An 18,193-nucleotide genomic window follows, 5' to 3' on the forward strand; every position below is an offset into this window, starting at 1 on the left:
GAATATTCTATAACATGCTTAAGAAGCGTAGTAGACATAAGAACATTTGCCTTTATTAGACTTATGTACAACAGTGGTTTCTTCTGTTGAACAGTCACATTCACTCACACCCCTTACAAATACAGCTAAACAGAGGGAAAGATACAGTCATTACAAAAGAAGAGAGAAACATTGTTGGTGAGCGAGAGAGCAGATGTACCTGGTAGTTGACCTGATTACTGGACGTTAAACAGGTCTAGTTGGTCTGAAAACAAGGCCCATTTTCAAAAGCAGACATGCAATATCAACTGCAAAAAGTTTTTCAAATAACAATTACAAAACAGAATGATGGGGGAAAAAACTGATGCACTCCCTCAAAGAACCTAGTATACCCTTCCCAGTGCAAAGAAAGGTACATTTGATAGAGCAAAAATATCAGTTTAAAGCTGACAGTGCATTTAATATAAACATCGAAACACAATCAATAACCCTAATAATACACTTAATTCAAATCTTCTACCTCTTAAGATTCCTTCAATGACGACAGTATTCCGATTTGGCTTCGTTAGTTCCCATCCAGTGTACTAGTATCACCTTTACAGTAAAAATGCAGCACAGAAATAAACATGTCAGAGACATTTAAACTTTAAATGGGTCACAACCAGTTTTTCCTAGTACTCCAAAAACAATAATTTGTTCTTCAACCTTTAACCTTTTCCCTGACTTCTCCCATTTTCAGAAACTCACCTCATCCAAATAAAACAAGGTAAAAACAAACTAAGCAGATCTGTCAATCCACACAATCTGACAGTGAAGACTTCAGCATTTTTAGGTTAATATGTACAGCGTTGAATGATTTCAGCGGGAATTCCATTCATTCACTATGTGTCCTCACAATTCTGAAGATCATGCTCTGCTCTGCTCTTTTAAAAGTAATATGAACAAATGTAAAAAATATATATAATAATAACAATAATAATTTGGCAAGTAAATACATCTGGGTTGTTCCACGAAGTTAGTCCCTTTTGCGTCCCTTTGATATTTCAAGTACAAATTGTGCAAGTGTCCTTCAATATAGACCACATGTAACATTCAATCAATCTGATTTTTAACATGAAAAGACTTGCTAAAGTGTGCATCTGTGACTCCTAGGAATATTTTAACCCACTTAACCCCAAAACCTAAAGGTTTTCACCATTGTAAAGCCCTAGTTTGTGTTGCTTTGACAGTCATTTCTGAAAATAATTTATGTTTTTAGTGATTCATTGGTAAAAAAAAAAACATCCCTCATTTTAATGTTACGTGTTACGTGAACTGAACTCTCGTTATAATATGGTGAAACTATTCCTTAAAAAAAAATACAATAATTTCAAGAGACATTTAACGTTAATATTCAAATCATAGTGTCAAAAGCAGGTGAGATGGTTCTACTCTTTTTGGCCATTTTCCGGTGTTTTGTGGTGGAAAACTGAGCAGGTCGAGCATAACACCCCTGTTACCCATAGACAGACAGGCTAGACATTTTCTAACAATAATATTTTTGGGGTAAAGCTTGCATTCAATGGCCCCTCCCTGTTGCACACAACAAGCTTCTATTTGCCCCGTCACAAGGGGATTTATGGCTGATTTAAGATGAAGTCATCAACTCTGCTACTTTATTTGGCACTTAATAGGAACTTTAGTTATTTTTGTATTTAAACTCTTAACTTTAAAAAAATTCAGTTGAACATTTGCTCTTTATGACAGAATGTTAAAATATATTTTTTTAAACCAAATTACACTACTCAAAAGGTTACTCATCTGCTTTGAACTAAAAGGCTGTTGAGCCAAGCCACACAATGGCAACGTAAGAGAGATTGAATGGTCATAGTTCAGTGTGTTCATTATGCAAGATAATGTTTTGAATGAAGACAAATATTGCAGTGAAACAAAAATGCTTATTCATTGGCTCCAACCAATACAGTGTTGTCTGAAGTACATTTTGGTTTATTTTCCACATTCCACCTGAAACACCGTTCCCCGGCTGACCCTCTTTGGGATATAGGATGCCTCACCACACGCTCCTGACTAACTACAGCTTAGCCTCATGCTTACTGGTCACATCGTAAACCAATGGGGATCTGTAGACTATTAAAAAGGAAACACTGCATGGATGAATAAGATCCTATCAAGCAGCCTGACACACAAAATAAAATATGACCAAGCCTTGACATCTTCAAAGGTTAATCAAATGATAAAATGTTATAAACATGACTTAAAACATAAATATCTTAAAAATTAAAGAAAAGTTCAGGAGGAGGACTATCTAGTCAAGCGTTTCTGGTGAGGCTGAGGCATCTGGCAGTGGTGGTGGTCTTTCAGGTTATGATGTGGGATAAGAGGTTAAGGTTGGTCCTGACAGAGAGATAGGAGGGTGTTTAGAGGGGAAGAGATGCCAGTCTACGTGGTAGAGGACTCAGAGTAAGGGAGGAACTTGGTGAGTTTGTTTGGGGAGCTGGGGCTGAGGCACTCTGAGTCCTCACTCATCTTAAAGAAGTCCTCCTGGTCCCTCTTTCTCTGGTTCAGCTCTTCCTCCAGAGCCTGGGAAAGATAGAGGGCAGAGAGAGAGGGGGGGGGGGAATAGGGAGAGGGAAATATAAGAGAGATGGGTAGAGAGAGATCAAAGCAATGGCAACTCCAGTACTGGGTATTAATGTACATTTTACAACTTTTCAATGTCAACGATATTAATTGTCTGGGACTAAAACAATAATTGGATACCATTTTCCTAGGCTTGAGCTGCTCCCTCCACTCATTGAGCTGGTGGTTGTGCTGCTCATCCAGAGACTTGAGCCTCTGAGTCTCGTTCTCAATCAGCAGGTGGCACTTCTCATTCTGCGTGCACACACACTAATATTAAAGCAATACTTGTGGAATGTATTTTCTTTACAACCCCACATTTTATTGTATATTTATTCCAAGCACACACACAGACAGACAGAGTCACCTGTAGCTGCTGCAGCTCCCTGACATTGCCTTCACACTGGCCAATCATGTCCCTCATCTGGCTCTCATGCTTCTGCTGCTGGTGCTGCCGCTCAGCCTTCTGACGCTTCTCCTCCTGCTGGGCAAACTGGAGAGGTGCAGACACAGACACAGACACAGACACAGACAGACACACACACACACACACACAGACACAGACACACACACACACAAACACACAAACACACAAACACACAAACACACAAACAAACGAGGGGGAGATCGAGGGATGAGAGATTAGTTTACAACCCTGAGACCTGATACAGTTCTGTGATATGAATATGATATACACTACATGACCAGAAGTGTGTGGACAGCTGCTCGTCGAACATCTCATTCCAAAATCATGGGCATTAATATGGAGTTGGTCCCCACTTTGCTGCTATAACAGCCTCCACTCATCTGGGAAGAAAAAAAATGGTCCACTAGATGTGGGGACTTGCTTCCATTCAGCCACAAGAGCATTAGTGAGGTCAGGCACTGATGTTGGGCGATTAGGCCTGGCTCGCAGTCGGCGTTCCAATTCATCCTAAAGGTGTTCGATGGGGTTGAGGTCAGGGCTCTGCAGACCAGTCAAATTCTTCCACACCGATCTCGACAAACCTTTTCTGTATGGACCTCGCTTTGTGCACAGGGGCATTGTCATGCTGAAACAGGAAAGGGCCTTCCCCAAACTGTTGCTAGAAAGTTGGAAGCACAGAATCGTCTAATATAATAATAATAATAATATATGCCATTTAGCAGACGCTTTTATCCAAAGCGACTTACAGTCATGTGTGCATACATTCTACGTATGGGTGGTCCCGGGGATCGAACCCCCTACCCTGGCGTTACAAGCGCCATGCTCTACCAACTGAGCTACAGAAGGTCTAGAATGTCATAGTATGCTGTAGCATTAAGATTTAAGCCCAAACCTTGAAAAACAGCCCCAGAACATTATTCCTCCACCAAACTCCTGGAATCCGCCAAACCCAGATTAATCAGTTGGACTGCCAGATGGTGAAGAGTGATCCATCCACTGCTCCAGAGTCCAATGGCGGCAAGCTTTACACCACTACACACTTCAGCACTCGGCGGTCCCGTTCTGTGAGCTTGTGTGCCCTACCACTTCACATTAACACCACTTCTAGTTGACCAGGGCAGCTCTAGCAGGGCAGAAATTTTACAGACTTACTTGCTGGAAAAGTGGCATCCTATGACAGTGCCACGTTGAAAGTCACTGAGCTCTTCAGTATGGGCCATTCTACTGCCAATGTTTGTCTATGGTGATTGCATGTCTGTGTGCTCGATCATTCTTCTCGAGCCATCACTTGCACACCTTTTCTGATATAAGTATCCATTTGAATAGACATCACAGCCAGCCAGCCAGACAAGCTGTACTGTATCGTGTGTTCCTGCTGGTATTCATCGAGCTGTCTGGTTGGTTCTTCTGCCCCCTGGAGCCTATAACCTTACTCCCTTTACATCTCTAACCGACACTTGACTTCATCCCATGGCTACACTTCAACAGTTACATTTTGTTTCCACATTTACAACGACAGTCTTCACCCTCCTCTTCCCTTGTTTCTCCGCCTCCCTCTACCCAGACATTCTGTAGTTTTCTGGTACCTGTTTGATCTTCTCGCGGTCCTCCGAGGCGCTGCCCGTGGAGTTGATGCGGAGGCTCTTCTTGAACATGACCATGCGGGTCTTGCCCTCACTGCGCTGGATCTTGGGCATGCGACCCTTCTCCTGCTGCTGCCGGGCCTTGAGCACCTCAATCATCCGCTGGTTATAGCACTGCATCTGCTCTTGTTCCTGAGGAGACAAAAAAATAAAATGACTATTTTTAACCTTTTTTTAAGTAGGCAAGTCAGTTAAGAACAAATTATTATTTTACAATGACGGCCTACCCCGGCCAAACCCTAACAACGCTGAGCCAATTGTGCGCCACCCTATGGGACTCCCAATCACAGCCGGTTGTGATATAGCCTGGACTCGAACCGGGGTCCGTAGTGATGCCTCAAGCACTGAGTGCCTTAGACTACTGCGCCACTCAAGAGCCCATCAAAAGCATAGGTATGGATGAGGATGCACACACACACACATATTGCAAAGGTCAGGGTTACTGTACTGTACCTTCTCATGCTTCTTGAGCAGCTGGTGGCGTTGGAGGAAATACTGGTCTTTGAGCTGCTGTTTCAGCAACTGGTGCTTCTCATGAAGGTTCTTCTCCTCTAGGTCCCAGATAGTAGCTTCCCTTTCTGAGGACGGAAAGTAGAGAGAGTGAATGATCGACTTCTGAAAGCAGCTGAAATAAGAGAAAGAGTGATATTACATTGACCAATTGGAGGGGAGAGTGTAATCACTGTGAATGAGTATGCATCTGTTAAGTTATTGAGGAGGAGAGGGCTTGAACAGATCAAGGGTGTGTGAAGGGGCTCTGACTAGACAACTCTCACTGGATCAGCGAATGTCATTGTGCTAAGTGTTGATGGCACCCAGACATCAAGTGTGTGACGCTGTACCTCTGACGAGGTGTTGTTTCTTGTCGAGACACTGCCTCTCCGTCTCGGAGATATCCCTCTTGTTCTCTGAGATTATGCTCTTCAGCGTTGTGTCCAGGTGGTCCTTCTGGTCCGACAGGAAGTTCTGCTCCTGAAGCACAGGAAGTGATGAGACGTTAGCATTTTAACTGGATTTAGAGGTCAGTGTTCGGGTGAAAGAAAGCAGCTTGTATTTACCTCTGTTTGCTTCATTTGTGTAAAGCTGTTCATTCTCTGCTTCATGGCATCTTTCCGGGTCTTTCTGGGGAGCTTCTCAACCTCATTCTTCACCTGGGAAAGTTATGGTAAAATACATGGACTTAATATTAATAACAATACCTCCCTAATTTTTAAACTAATAATCACACACACACACACACACACCTTACTATACATACATGTGAGGACTTTTACTGGAGCAACAATTGATTCCAACCCCTAAGCCAGAAAAGGCCTTTTTACAAGCGAGTTCCTCACTTCTCTGAATTTGTGTTGGTTTAGGTATAGTAAAACATGTACACACACATATATATTTTATCTCGCTCCCTCCTCTCACCTCCTTCTTCTTGTGCTTCATCTGCTCCTGGAACTTGGTGTAGTCGCGTTCCTGTTCGGCGCGGATGTGTTTGGTCTCGTCCCTGAGCCTCACAGTGTGGTCCGTCTCCATCTTCTCAATGGTCTGCTTCTGGTGCTTCTCCAGAGTCTCCAGCTCCGTGTCGTAGTACTTCTTCTTCGCCTGGGAGCAGCAGAGAAAGAAATTGAACACCTTCACCATCAAATAAACTATCACAATATTTATATCATAAGTAGCCATGATCCTGGTCATCCAGATGGGCTGGAAGGAGTTAGAGCTGGAGAGGGTAGGAGAGGTTACTGTGGAAAAAGTAGAATGTACATTTTAGTTTTATATAAATTGTAAAATGTCAAAAGGTTTTCAGAGATAATATCCCACATTTAAAAATAATAAAATTATTATTATTAGGTGGATGCTTGACACATTAACAAATAAATAAGTTAATCTGTCAATTGACAGACATGAAAGAGGTCTTCTTCATCTTTTATTTCTCTTGGTGAGGGAGATGTAGAAAAAGGATTCCATGAGACTGATATCCAATGGGAGGTTGACACCAGGTGGCAGGGGGTGGGGGGGGGGGGCGTTGACGCGACAGGGACAGAGGGACAGGTTGATGTGACACTAGTGCGTGGGTGTTGGTGTGAACTCAGCTAATATCATGGTGTTGGTGTAGATGGAGGAAGAAGGAATTCTGGGATTTCTTCCATTAGTGACGCACACATTAGAGGTGTGTGTCAGAAGCCTCTATCAGTGCAAACACTAAATGAGGGGTGTGTGTGTGTAGACCTACGTTCATCTCCTGGTCGAAGCGTCGCTGCATTTGCTCTCTTTGAGCATCCAGCTTGGTGTTGAGTAAGGCCTGAGCACGGTGCTCCTCTTTCTGCAGCAGACGCAGGTCCCGCAGCTCCTGACGCCTGCGCGGGCACACACACGCGCATACATGACACACAAAGTTCAAATATTCTTACTGTCATAAGTCTTGACCTTCACATACTTTGACAGTAAAAACACTGGGAGATATGACATTGCCTAAAAAGACTTGGAGGCAAATAATGCATCAAAGATCTAATAAACAGTCAGTCACAACATTGTAGACTGAATCAGTTATAAACAGTCAGTCACAACATTGTAGACTGAATCAGTTATAAACACCATGACACACATATTAGAAGACAGAATATATTCTCTCCATGAGATAAGAGGAGAGTTCAGGGAATAGTCTTGCTCCCTCCATGACGATGACAGAGAGCTTGGAAATAAGAGGAATCTGACTACCAGATAGCAAGTGTGTGAGTGACGGTGTCTGAACCATATAGTGAACTGATGAACCAACAGGGTGTGGTGTCACATTATCACCACTAGATGGCAGTGAGAACACCAGGCTACTGGCTCAAGGTCTTCAAATCAGGGAGAATGACTGTTCAGAACACTTTGAACTCTGATTGTAAACCCCTCAATTTCCAGATTATCTATGTTGTCGATTGGGGGGAGATTTAGGGAGTCATAATAGTCATGTGAAATAGTGAAATATTTGTCCCATATAAAACCAGTGACTGGTATACATTGTGTTTACTAGTAAACTAAATATATTATCACTGTTAGGGATTTATCACAATCCTTCCTTATCACTAAGGAATATAGAATGTTCCATGCCATGTTGCTCACACGACTCACACTGTTCTGTGGCCATTGTCTCATATATTGACATTTATAATTTTTCAGTTGAATTCTTTTCAGATGAAGTCTAGCCACTTGTTGCTGTCACAAAGCTCCTCTTGTGTATTTGTGCACTGATCTCAAAAGGGAAAAGAGCAGACCAGGATGCCCAAAATAGTCTGTTTACATTAGGGACATCCGAACACAGCCCAGGCTCTCAACAACTCAGTGTACCAGAGATCCTGTTTTATACAGAGAGACGAAGTAGACCCGGCCCTTTTTCCTGACCTTGATTCAGGGAGAAAACAAGAAGGGTTTACCAGGAAGCAGTGAGACTTGCCTGAGAAACCTCATCTCTTCATCTTTCTTCTCATCGTCGCTGATGATCTTGGATGTGGTCACACTGACCTGCACGCCGTCGATGACAAATTTCCTGGTGCGCTTCAATGTCTTATTGGAAAAGCGAGAGTCCTGGAAAGGGGGGAGGGAGTACTTTAACTTTTTGCACAGTTACAACTTTTTTCCTCTATTATTTTGGAATGTGTGCGAGTGTAATATTTACTGTTCACTTTTTATTGTTTATTTCACTTGCAATAAAGCCCCTTGAAAATGAAAGGGAAAGAGACAGGTAGAGAGTGATAAAGAGGCTAATATATAGAGTAAGACTGTGTGTTTAGTGTCATAATTGGGTGACTGACTGCAGCAGTGTTGTTTACACTGTTAAGACCATTTTTTAAATCAGGAAATAGTCCGCTTCATGTTTTGTTTCCTTTCCTTGAAACATGAGAACAACACACTAGTGTCTTTAAAAGGAGAAGGTGGTGAATGGAGAACACTGTATAGCCTGCCTGCCAGTTGACAGGAAAGAGCAGTACTTGTGTAAGACTATGTGATCCTGCTGGGCAGGTTCCTCTATAATCACACTGCTCTGCTGCACAGGGAGGGAGAGCCAAGCAGGAAGTGAGATTCTCTCTGACAACAGAGCTCTGTCAACCTCCAATACAGTACAAAGATAGTCAGGCTCCACACTGATTCTTACTGGGTCAGACCTACTTCTGTCTCTCCCCAGGAAGAGTAGCATGACCCTGGGTGACACGGCTACATTTCAAAATTATTAGTGGAAATAATTTTCCTTCTATTGATGAAAAATTAAAGTGTATAGGTCCAGCTGAACAAACTCTGTTCTCTCTACATCTCTCACCAGAGAAGTAAACATGTCCTGCTGTAGCCATTCTAAACCTTTGACAGAGACACTCTGTGCGTGTTTGCACACTGTGTGTATGTACGTGAACAAGTGAGCACACATCCAATGTTCTCAGGGGGCCCAGGGGTCTGTAGTGCAGCAGCAGCTCTGCTGGAGTCTATCATTTTAACAACCAAAAGCTCCCCCCGCAACAATTGCCGCATAGAAACGACATCCACAATTCTGAATGCTGAATAAAGCTCAAGACAAAGAGCCATTGGTCATAAAGAATGGAAAATGGAGTCACATTAGTTCAAACAGACTTGGCATTAAAGGATGGATGTGTCCATTTCCCAGAGAACAGTAGTTTGATTCCATCTCAGACACTTTTTGCTAGAAATGCAGCTTTTCTTTTTTACTTAAAAATATCAGCTTGTGGAGTTCTACTGCTTGACACGATCTAAAATGGATGAATTCAGGTTATGGATCATTTAAAGGGGCAATCTGCAGTTGCTAGATCCATTTGTGGACTTATCAATGAATGATATGTACCCATTGATTCTTGAAGAATATAACTTAGAAATGCCTCATGATTAGTTCAGAGGTCATACCCCAGCAGAACCAAAAATATAAGCTTGTTTAAAGAAAGTACATTTAAACAAACACTGTAGGCTCAAAACATGGTTAAAACTATAATGTTGATATCATGGATGATCAGTCCTTGCATCCATAGCTCTGTCAATGAGCCCCATCCCTCAGCTTTTTACCCAGAAAGTGCAGGCAGGACGCTTCGTTATCGTTTCAAATGTTGATTTCCGCTTTAAAGCAGCCCTATGCAGAAATCGCTAATCCATTTTCTGGTCGCTAAAATTCTAATAGTTTGCTTAATTTCCGCTTATGTAACAAAACAAGTATAGTGTAGAGAATCATTGACCCATGTTAACTGCTGTGAAATATATTTTACAGAACCAAAAATATTATTTTCAGCAGTTTGAAGGTGGTGTACAAAACCGAAAGTAAAAGATGCAAAAACAAAACTTAATGGGAAGCAGAGAAAGTCTGATGACTTTTTAAAAGGACATGGGGCAGAGAGAAAAATTAGCACAACTCATTTCCTGCAATTGTACACATTTTGCTATAGAGTGGAGAGAAATGTTTGCAGTTTTTAATATGATATCTGAGTGACACTGACTTACAAAATCAAATGGGCCCCCTGGCCGATAATTCGACCATGAGAACAAGTTTAGATAGCTGGCCTTTAAACTAACTTAGCAATCAAAAAAATACTGGCATGTGACTATCAGGGACTGACATAAGAGGAAAAACTGTTGATGCACAACCAAATTTCTAAATTCTAGTATTCTGACTCGTAAGTTGAGACCTCGACTGAGTTCCTAAAATTGATCCGAGGGCCCTCAAAAGGAGACAGCCAGTTGCCCATCCCTGCTCTACTCCATCATACCATCTTTGAATGGTCATTTTTTTCTCTTTAGAAGTTTGGGTTTAACCAGTTACATCTTGATATAAAATGCCAAATATGTAAGAGTATAACTATAGCTTCACTAAGGCTAATTATCTCCAGACCTTGAATAAAGTAACATAACAAAACTGAAGCTCACTCACTAGTGTTTCCAGTGATTATGTTAATGAGAGTTCAACAACCTCTGCATTCTCAAAACAGTTGCTTTGTGAGTAGGTGTTAACCGTGGAATGTGTTAACCGTGTCCACAGGTAGCCATTGTTATGTAAAATGCAGCCCAGGGAAGTCACAGCGGTCTCACCCCAAGTCAGAGCAGGTACACCAAGGCCATAGCTCAGTAAGCTACTGGAGCCTGGCCATGGAAATAATCATACAAAAGTTAAGTCGTAGACCTTTTGGTAAAAGACTGTGGTAAATCTTCAGTGGAATGTGACATTAAACATGGGATTACTCACCACCCTGGAGGAGAGGGTCCCGTCGTCCTTGTTGACTGACATGTCTCCTGACAGGTTGAGGCTGATGTCCATGCTCTCAGAGGCAGACATGCTTCCCGCGTCAGAGTACCGCTTGGAAATTCTGCCATTGGCATCGTGGTGGGGCATCAGGTTGTCCATGTTAGCCCCTATAGAGGCCCTCTCCGGAGGCCCACTCCTCATGCTGCCATTCATCCCGATCAGAGGTGTGGGGTCTGGGGTAAGGGTGCTGCCCTCCTCCTGGCTTTGGGGTATCTCTGGTACCTCTACCACCTTAGGCTGTGCCAGCAGGGGTGGGTTCTCGGTCTCGGGGGTGTCCACGGGCTTGCCCTCGTCAGAAGTGGGGGTGCTCTTCCCATCCTCGATGCCAGAGTCAGAGGCGGTCTTACCGGAGGTCTCGCTCTCGGGCTTGTCCGAGTCCACGATGCTGATGCCATCATCTGGGAGTTGTCGGTCCATCAGCTGGTCATCGACCTTGTGGGGCGGTCTTAGGGGGGGTTTGGCCTCGTCCACCACAGGGGTTTTGGAGGGTGTGTCTGTGGGTTGGTCCCCTTCTAGACTAGTCTGAGACGGGTCCTTGTCTGGAGACTGGAGAGAAGAAAGGAAAGGAGAAGAAATCCATTGTTATTTGAGGCTGTCAGCAGCCAGAAGCACCTTCAGTGCCAATGTTGAAAGTAATCACTCTAATATGAGCCAAATTAAATGGATGTAGCCTTAATGCCTAATAGTCTTAGTCTCTTGGCTTCATATTGCAGCAGAAAGCTGGTGTTGACCTTTAGTGGTACTGTCTCTGACCTACATCAAGTCTCCCTGCTCTGAGAACCTGAGATAAGTATGAGCTGTCTTGGAGCGTTAAGCAAACAACGTCATCTGCCATATTTACGACTGCGGCCAGCCTTTCAATTGGCTCCTCTAAACACAACTGGAGAAATCTACAGATATTAATACCAGAATGAACTAGCTGGTAGCTCATTTATCAACCGTGCGTACATTTCTTACTAAATTCTGGCATACGTGGAGATTCTAGGATTCTAGCAACAAATGATTGCGATTTATCAAACTATCTCATGCCTTGGTATAAGCCCTAAGATTATGTAGGCTATTATGCCACGCTCATATCGCAAAACAATACTGTAGCCTACCCATACTGTCATAGGTTACCAGTCTATTTACTTGGTTTGGTTTGCTATTGAATGAGCGATGGGTAAATGGTAGCATGGTTAGTTATTGAAACAGCAATGGATAAATGGTAGCACGGTTAGCTATTGAATGAGCGATGGGTAAATGGTAGCATGGTTAGCTATTGAATGAGCGATGGGTAAATGGTAGCATGGTTAGTTATTGAAACAGCAATGGATAAATGGTAGCATGGTTAGCTATTGAATGAGTGATGGGTAAATGGTAGCATGGTTAGCTATTGAATGAGTGATGGGTAAATGGTAGCATGGTTAGCTATTGAATGAGCAATGGGTAAATGGTAGCATGGTTAGCTATTGAATGAGCGATGGGTAAATGGTAGCATGGTTAGTTATTGAAACAGCAATGGATAAATGGTAGCATGGTTAGCTATTGAATGAGCGATGGGTAAATGGTAGCATGGTTAGCTATTGAATGAGCGATGGGTAAATGGTAGCATGGTTAGCTATTGAATGAGCGATGGGTAAATGGTAGCATGGTTAGCTATTGAATGAGCGATGGGTAAATGGTAGCATGGTTAGCTATTGAATGAGCGATGGGTAAATGGTAGCATGGTTAGCTATTGAATGAGCTATGGGTAAATGGTAGCATGGTTAGCTATTGAATGAGCGATGGGTAAATGGTAGCATGGTTAGCTATTGAATGAGCGATGGGTAAATGGTAGCATGGTTAGCTATTGAATGAGCGATGGGTAAATGGTAGCATGGTTAGCTATTGAATGAGCGATGGATAAATGGTAGCATGGTTAGCTATTGAATGAGCTATGGGTAAATGGTAGCATGGCTAGTTATTCAATGAGCGATGGGTAAATGGTAGCATGGTTAGCTATTGAATGAGCTATGGGTAAATGGTAGCATGGTTAGCTATTGAATGAGCTATGGGTAAATGGTAGCATGGTTAGCTATTGAATGAGCGATGGATAAATGGTAGCATGGTTAGCTATTGAATGAGCGATGGGTAAATGGTAGCATGGTTAGCTATTGAATGAGCGATGGGTAAATGGTAGCATGGTTAGCTATTGAATGAGAGATGAATAAATGGTAGCATGGTTAGTTATTGAAACAGCAATTAATAAATGGTAGCATGGTTAGCTATTGAATGAGCAATGGGTAAATGGTAGCATGGTTAGCTATTGGATGAGAGATGAATAAATGGTAGCATGGTTAGCTATTGAATGAGCGATGGGTAAATGGTAGCATGGTTAGCTATTGAATGAGCGATGGGTAAATGGTAGCATGGTTAGCTATTGAATGAGCGATGGGTAAATGGTAGCATGGTTAGCTATTGAATGAGCGATGGGTAAATGGTAGCATGGTTAGCTATTGAATGAGCGATGGGTAAATGGTAGCATGGTTAGCTATTGAATGAGCAATGGGTAAATGGTAGCATGGTTAGCTATTGAATGAGTGATGGGTAAATGGTAGCATGGTTAGCTATTGAATGAGTGATGGGTAAATGGTAGCATGGTTAGTTATTGAAACAGCAATGGATAAATGGTAGCACGGTTAGCTATTGAATGAGTGATGGGTAAATGGTAGCATGGTTAGCTATTGAATGAGCGATGGGTAAATGGTAGCATGGTTAGTTATTGAATGAGCAATGGGTAAATGGTAGCATGGTTAGCTATTGAATGAGCGATGGGTAAATGGTAGCATGGTTAGCTATTGAATGAGCGATGGGTAAATGGTAGCATGGTTAGCTATTGAATGAGCGATGGGTAAATGGTAGCATGGTTAGCTATTGAATGAGCGATGGGTAAATGGTAGCATGGTTAGCTATTGAATGAGCGATGGGTAAATGGTAGCATGGTTAGCTATTGAATGAGCGATGGGTAAATGGTAGCATGGTTAGCTATTGAATGAGCGATGGGTAAATGGTAGCATGGTTAGCTATTGAATGAGCGATGGATAAATGGTAGCATGGTTAGCTATTGAATGAGCTATGGGTAAATGGTAGCATGGCTAGTTATTCAATGAGCGATGGGTAAATGGTAGCATGGTTAGCTATTGAATGAGCTATGGGTAAATGGTAGCATGGTTAGCTATTGAATGAGCTATGGGTAAATGGTAGCATGGTTAGCTATTGAATGAGCGATGGATAAATGGTAGCATGGTTAGCTATTGAATGAGAGATGAATAAATGGTAGCATGGTTAGTTATTGAAACAGCAATTAATAAATTGTAGCATGGTTAGCTATTGAATGAGCAATGGGTAAATGGTAGCATGGTTAGCTATTGAATGAGCGATGGGTAAATGGTAGCATGGTTAGCTATTGAATGAGCGATGGGTAAATGGTAGCATGGCTAGTTATTGAATGAGCGATGGGTAAATGGTAGCATGGTTAGTTATTGAAACAGCGATGGATAAATGGTATCCTAATATTGGTTGTGTAGCGGGAATATACCAGTCATGTCAGAAAACGAGGGACACGTCCTGCTATATGATTATGATTTAGGCCTATTTATAATCAAATTAAAATAAATATATTAAGCGACATTCTGCTATGCAAACTGGGTATGGGATCTTTTAACCAACATATGCATATATTTTATCATTAGGCCTAGACGTTTTAATGTTATTACCCTACCATTATTATAATTCATGTGCGTCAAACACCTCCATTTCTCCCAACAACAACATTTGCATGCAATACAGTTCATCAACCACTAGAAGTTGCGCATACACATGGTCTGGCATTTGTGTGGCAATACACACACTTTCCCATCAAATTCAAAACGTATAAATACCAACCTTTGCAGGAAAACTAGCGCACGCGAGGTTTAGTCTTTTTTCGCACGCACCTTTGATAAATGAGGCCCCAGGCCCTGAGAGGGCTGTTCACAACCTCTACACACCGCCAATGCACATGCTGTAGGTTCCTGCGCGTGTGCGTGCGCGTGTGCGTGCGTGCGAGCGCAAAGGAGGTCTAAGGTTTCCTGAAAGATGCACTCTCAGGCCTGGAGTTTCCCTCTGGGGCGGGGGGTTTGTGTTTGTGAGGTGAAAGCAGTTTGGAGCATCTGCTGATTTCAGACTGCGTCAGCAGCAGCTATAAGACTAGAGGACAAGACAGACAGCTGATATATTGATGAGCTAAGTTTAGCAAAAACAATAATGAAGTCAACTGCTAGGGTCCAAACAAAATGACCGACCTGAAATTACCATATCACATAATATATATTAATGACTCATTATCACCTAGAAATAATCCAACCAGTCGAATGTCATTTACTAAAACGAAGTTCAGTTTTATTAGAAAAATAAGGTATATGTTAACTTAAAGATAAAATCTGTGGAACAGGGGTCATGTCAAACTTTGAATAAGGAAGTTGTCAAGAGGAGAAGCTAAGGCGATTTTTGTGCCGGTGTGGTAGGACAAATAGCATGTATTTTTAGCGGTGGGTAAGTGGGTGTGTGAAAGCATGAATTCCGGTTTCTGTTCCTTTGTTTGGCTCCAGTGAGTTAGTGTCCTCAGATTTTCTCTCACTTTCCCCCTATACATGCATAAACCACAAACCTATTACTCGATCACATGGCAAGTACACAGAAAAACGTAACTAGAAGTGTTTGATTAATAGATCTGATAGGATTTGAATAGTAGATGTTTTAGGGGCTGTTTCCCTGAAACAGATGAACCCATTTTCTATGCAGATTCTCCATTGAGGTTGTTTTTACATCCTGGATGAGCCGTAATCTTTGCGCAAGAAATAGCCTTTTAGTGTTTGAATAGTAGAATGACCATACAAAGAGTCCTCATCATGGACATAATGGCAGCTGGGGGTCGATGTCACCCCGGGAGTGTGAGACTATCAGTATGTGCAGAATGTACTCGAGTTTGTGTGCGTTTGTATTCTATCATCTCAGTGTGTCTTCCCTCGGCCCCATCTCAGTGTGTGTGTGTGTGTGTGTGTGTGTGTGTGTGTGTGTCTCCCCTCGGTCCCATCTCAGTGTGTGTGTGTATGTGTGTGTGTCTGTGTGTGTGCGTGTGTGTCTCCCCTCGGCCCCATCTCAGTGTGTGTGCGTGTGTCTCCCCTCGGCCCCATCTCAGTGTGTGTGTGTGTGTGTGTGTGTCTCCCTCGGCCCCATCTCAGTGTGTGTGTGTGTGTGTGTGTGTCTCCCCTCGGCCCCATCTCAGTGTGTGTGCGTGTGTGTGTGTCTCCCTCGGCCCCATCTCAGTGTGTGTGTGTGTGTGTGTGTGTGTCTCCCCTCGGCCCCATCTCAGTGTGTGTGTGTGTGTCTCCCCTCGGCCCCATCTCAGTGTGTGTGCGTGTGTGTGTGTGTGTGTGTGTGTGTGTGTGTGTGTCTCCCTCGGCCCCATCTCAGTGTGTGTGTGTGTGTGTGTGTGTGTGTGTGTGTGTGTGTGTGTCTCCCCTCGGCCCCATCTCAGTGTGTGTGTGTGTGTGTGTGTGTGTGTGTGTGTGTGTGTGTGTGTGTGTTGTAACGGTTTTGACTTGAGGTTATTATTTATAGGGGTGCCAGGTAGGTTGTGCCTACCAGAGAAAACATTAGTTTCTCCTTTTAGTTTGGGTGGGAATGAGTCCCATCTGGTCCGTCAAGTCTACACCAATACAAAGGACGTATGTAAAAGTCAGGATGGAAATAAACTTTTCATAAACCCTTAAAACATTGAAAAGAACTTCAAAAACAATTATATTCTGTTGCGTGGGTTGTATTAGCAACAACAATGATTACACACATATATAATAATATCACAATGAGTTCTGGTTCCTCCAGAAATGTCCTGTACCTCGGGCCTAAAAAGAGTCCTGCCCGGTAAAGGAGTTCAGTGAACTCAAGTGACTTTTGTCACGCGATGTTTGTCCGTTCGTTCCGTGTAGCGTAAACCCAGTATTAAACATACAATCAATATAACAATTACTTTACCACAGAACCTTAAAGCGGATCAACTCTTAATTAAGTCCTCAACTACCACTAACTACACAAATCACAGTATACATCACATCCAAACAAATGAAATACCGTATACAAAAAGGTGGTAGTCAGTCGGTCAGTCAGACAATCCAATCCGCCAATAGATCTCCCGCGGAGAAAGGCCACGAAGAACGGAGAGGTGTAGTCCAGGGACGCAAAGAGTGGATCCGATCCTGGGTAAACTCTCTTAGGCTACAAAACACACGTTTAACGGCAACAAAACAAACGGAATAGAGATGCTTCGGAACTGAGGGTTGAACACATCCTCATGCACGTCTCCATCACAACCCCACTTTCGTGCAGCTGATGCTGGCTATTTAATTGGGAATTAAAGGGAAAGCGCCCTATTTGAAGGAGCTGCACTGAGACGGTTCAGAAAAATTCAGGGCCGTCACACACCCCTCCCCTGGAAAAAGCCGACCATTGCCCTGGAAGGCACATCTTGGTCGGGGAAACCGAGAAAGGTCTCCTCATCACTTTCCTCTACAAAAAGATTCATTACTTTTTGGAGCTCACGCTCCTCAGCTGAGGAGTCACAGGCCTTAAGGTGCGAGACTTCTGGGTCTGGGAATCCGAGACCACAAAGTATCCTCACTATCCTCTTCAAAGATATCCAGGACCTTGCGGCGCTCAATCGCCTCTAATTCCTCAGCCGAGGGTAACAGGCCTTAAGGCGTGAGACATGGACGATGCGCATATCTTCACCTGTGTCCTCTTTCACCACTCGGTAGTTCAAAGGGCCCATCTGCTCCACAATCCTATATGGTCATTGCCATTTAGGAGCGAGCTTGGCCGAGAAGAATTGTTCAGCTTTCGAGTAAGGATGAGAGCGAAGCCACACCCGATCACGAAGCTGGAACTGCATGTCTCGTCTGTTCTTATCATAATTTCTCTTCTGCTTGAGTCGAGCCTGGATCATGTTCTTTGAGACAAGAGCTCTCAAGTCATGGAGATGGCCTACCTGGTCATAGCAAGCAGCGTCTGGAGTAAGCTGCTGGGGCTGTAGCACCATATCCAAGGGTCCTCGGAGAGGACGACTTAGGTTCAGCTCTGCAGGTGTGACTCCAGTGGACTCTTGCACAGCAGAATTCAGGGCAAATCGAAACTCGTGAAGGTGCTTGTCCCAGTGTTTGTGCTGGGTCCCTACATAGGAAGCAATCATTGTCTTCAAGG

At 43.1% G+C, this 18,193-nt stretch overlaps 1 protein-coding gene across 2 annotated transcripts in view; it reads right to left on the bottom strand.

The window, feature by feature from the left end:
• Positions 1-31: 31 nt before the first annotated feature.
• The window catches only part of stk10 (serine/threonine kinase 10), an 80,015-nt gene continuing 61,853 nt past the window's right edge, over positions 32-18,193 (bottom strand). For both annotated transcript variants that reach the window (XM_052529473.1, XM_052529474.1), the window contains 11 exons: positions 10,877-11,482; positions 8,099-8,229; positions 6,893-7,016; positions 6,085-6,264; positions 5,727-5,819; positions 5,511-5,640; positions 5,122-5,246; positions 4,612-4,800; positions 2,966-3,091; positions 2,740-2,853; positions 32-2,559 (listed from right to left, as the gene is read on the bottom strand). In XM_052529473.1, coding sequence (XP_052385433.1) covers positions 2,419-2,559; positions 2,740-2,853; positions 2,966-3,091; positions 4,612-4,800; positions 5,122-5,246; positions 5,511-5,640; positions 5,727-5,819; positions 6,085-6,264; positions 6,893-7,016; positions 8,099-8,229; positions 10,877-11,482 — 1,959 coding nt within the window. In that variant the 3' untranslated portion in view covers positions 32-2,418. The remainder of the gene's footprint in view (positions 2,560-2,739; positions 2,854-2,965; positions 3,092-4,611; positions 4,801-5,121; positions 5,247-5,510; positions 5,641-5,726; positions 5,820-6,084; positions 6,265-6,892; positions 7,017-8,098; positions 8,230-10,876; positions 11,483-18,193) is intronic.

Source organism: Oncorhynchus keta, chromosome 11, assembly GCF_023373465.1.
Source record: "Oncorhynchus keta strain PuntledgeMale-10-30-2019 chromosome 11, Oket_V2, whole genome shotgun sequence".
Classification (NCBI taxonomy): domain Eukaryota; kingdom Metazoa; phylum Chordata; class Actinopteri; order Salmoniformes; family Salmonidae; genus Oncorhynchus; species Oncorhynchus keta.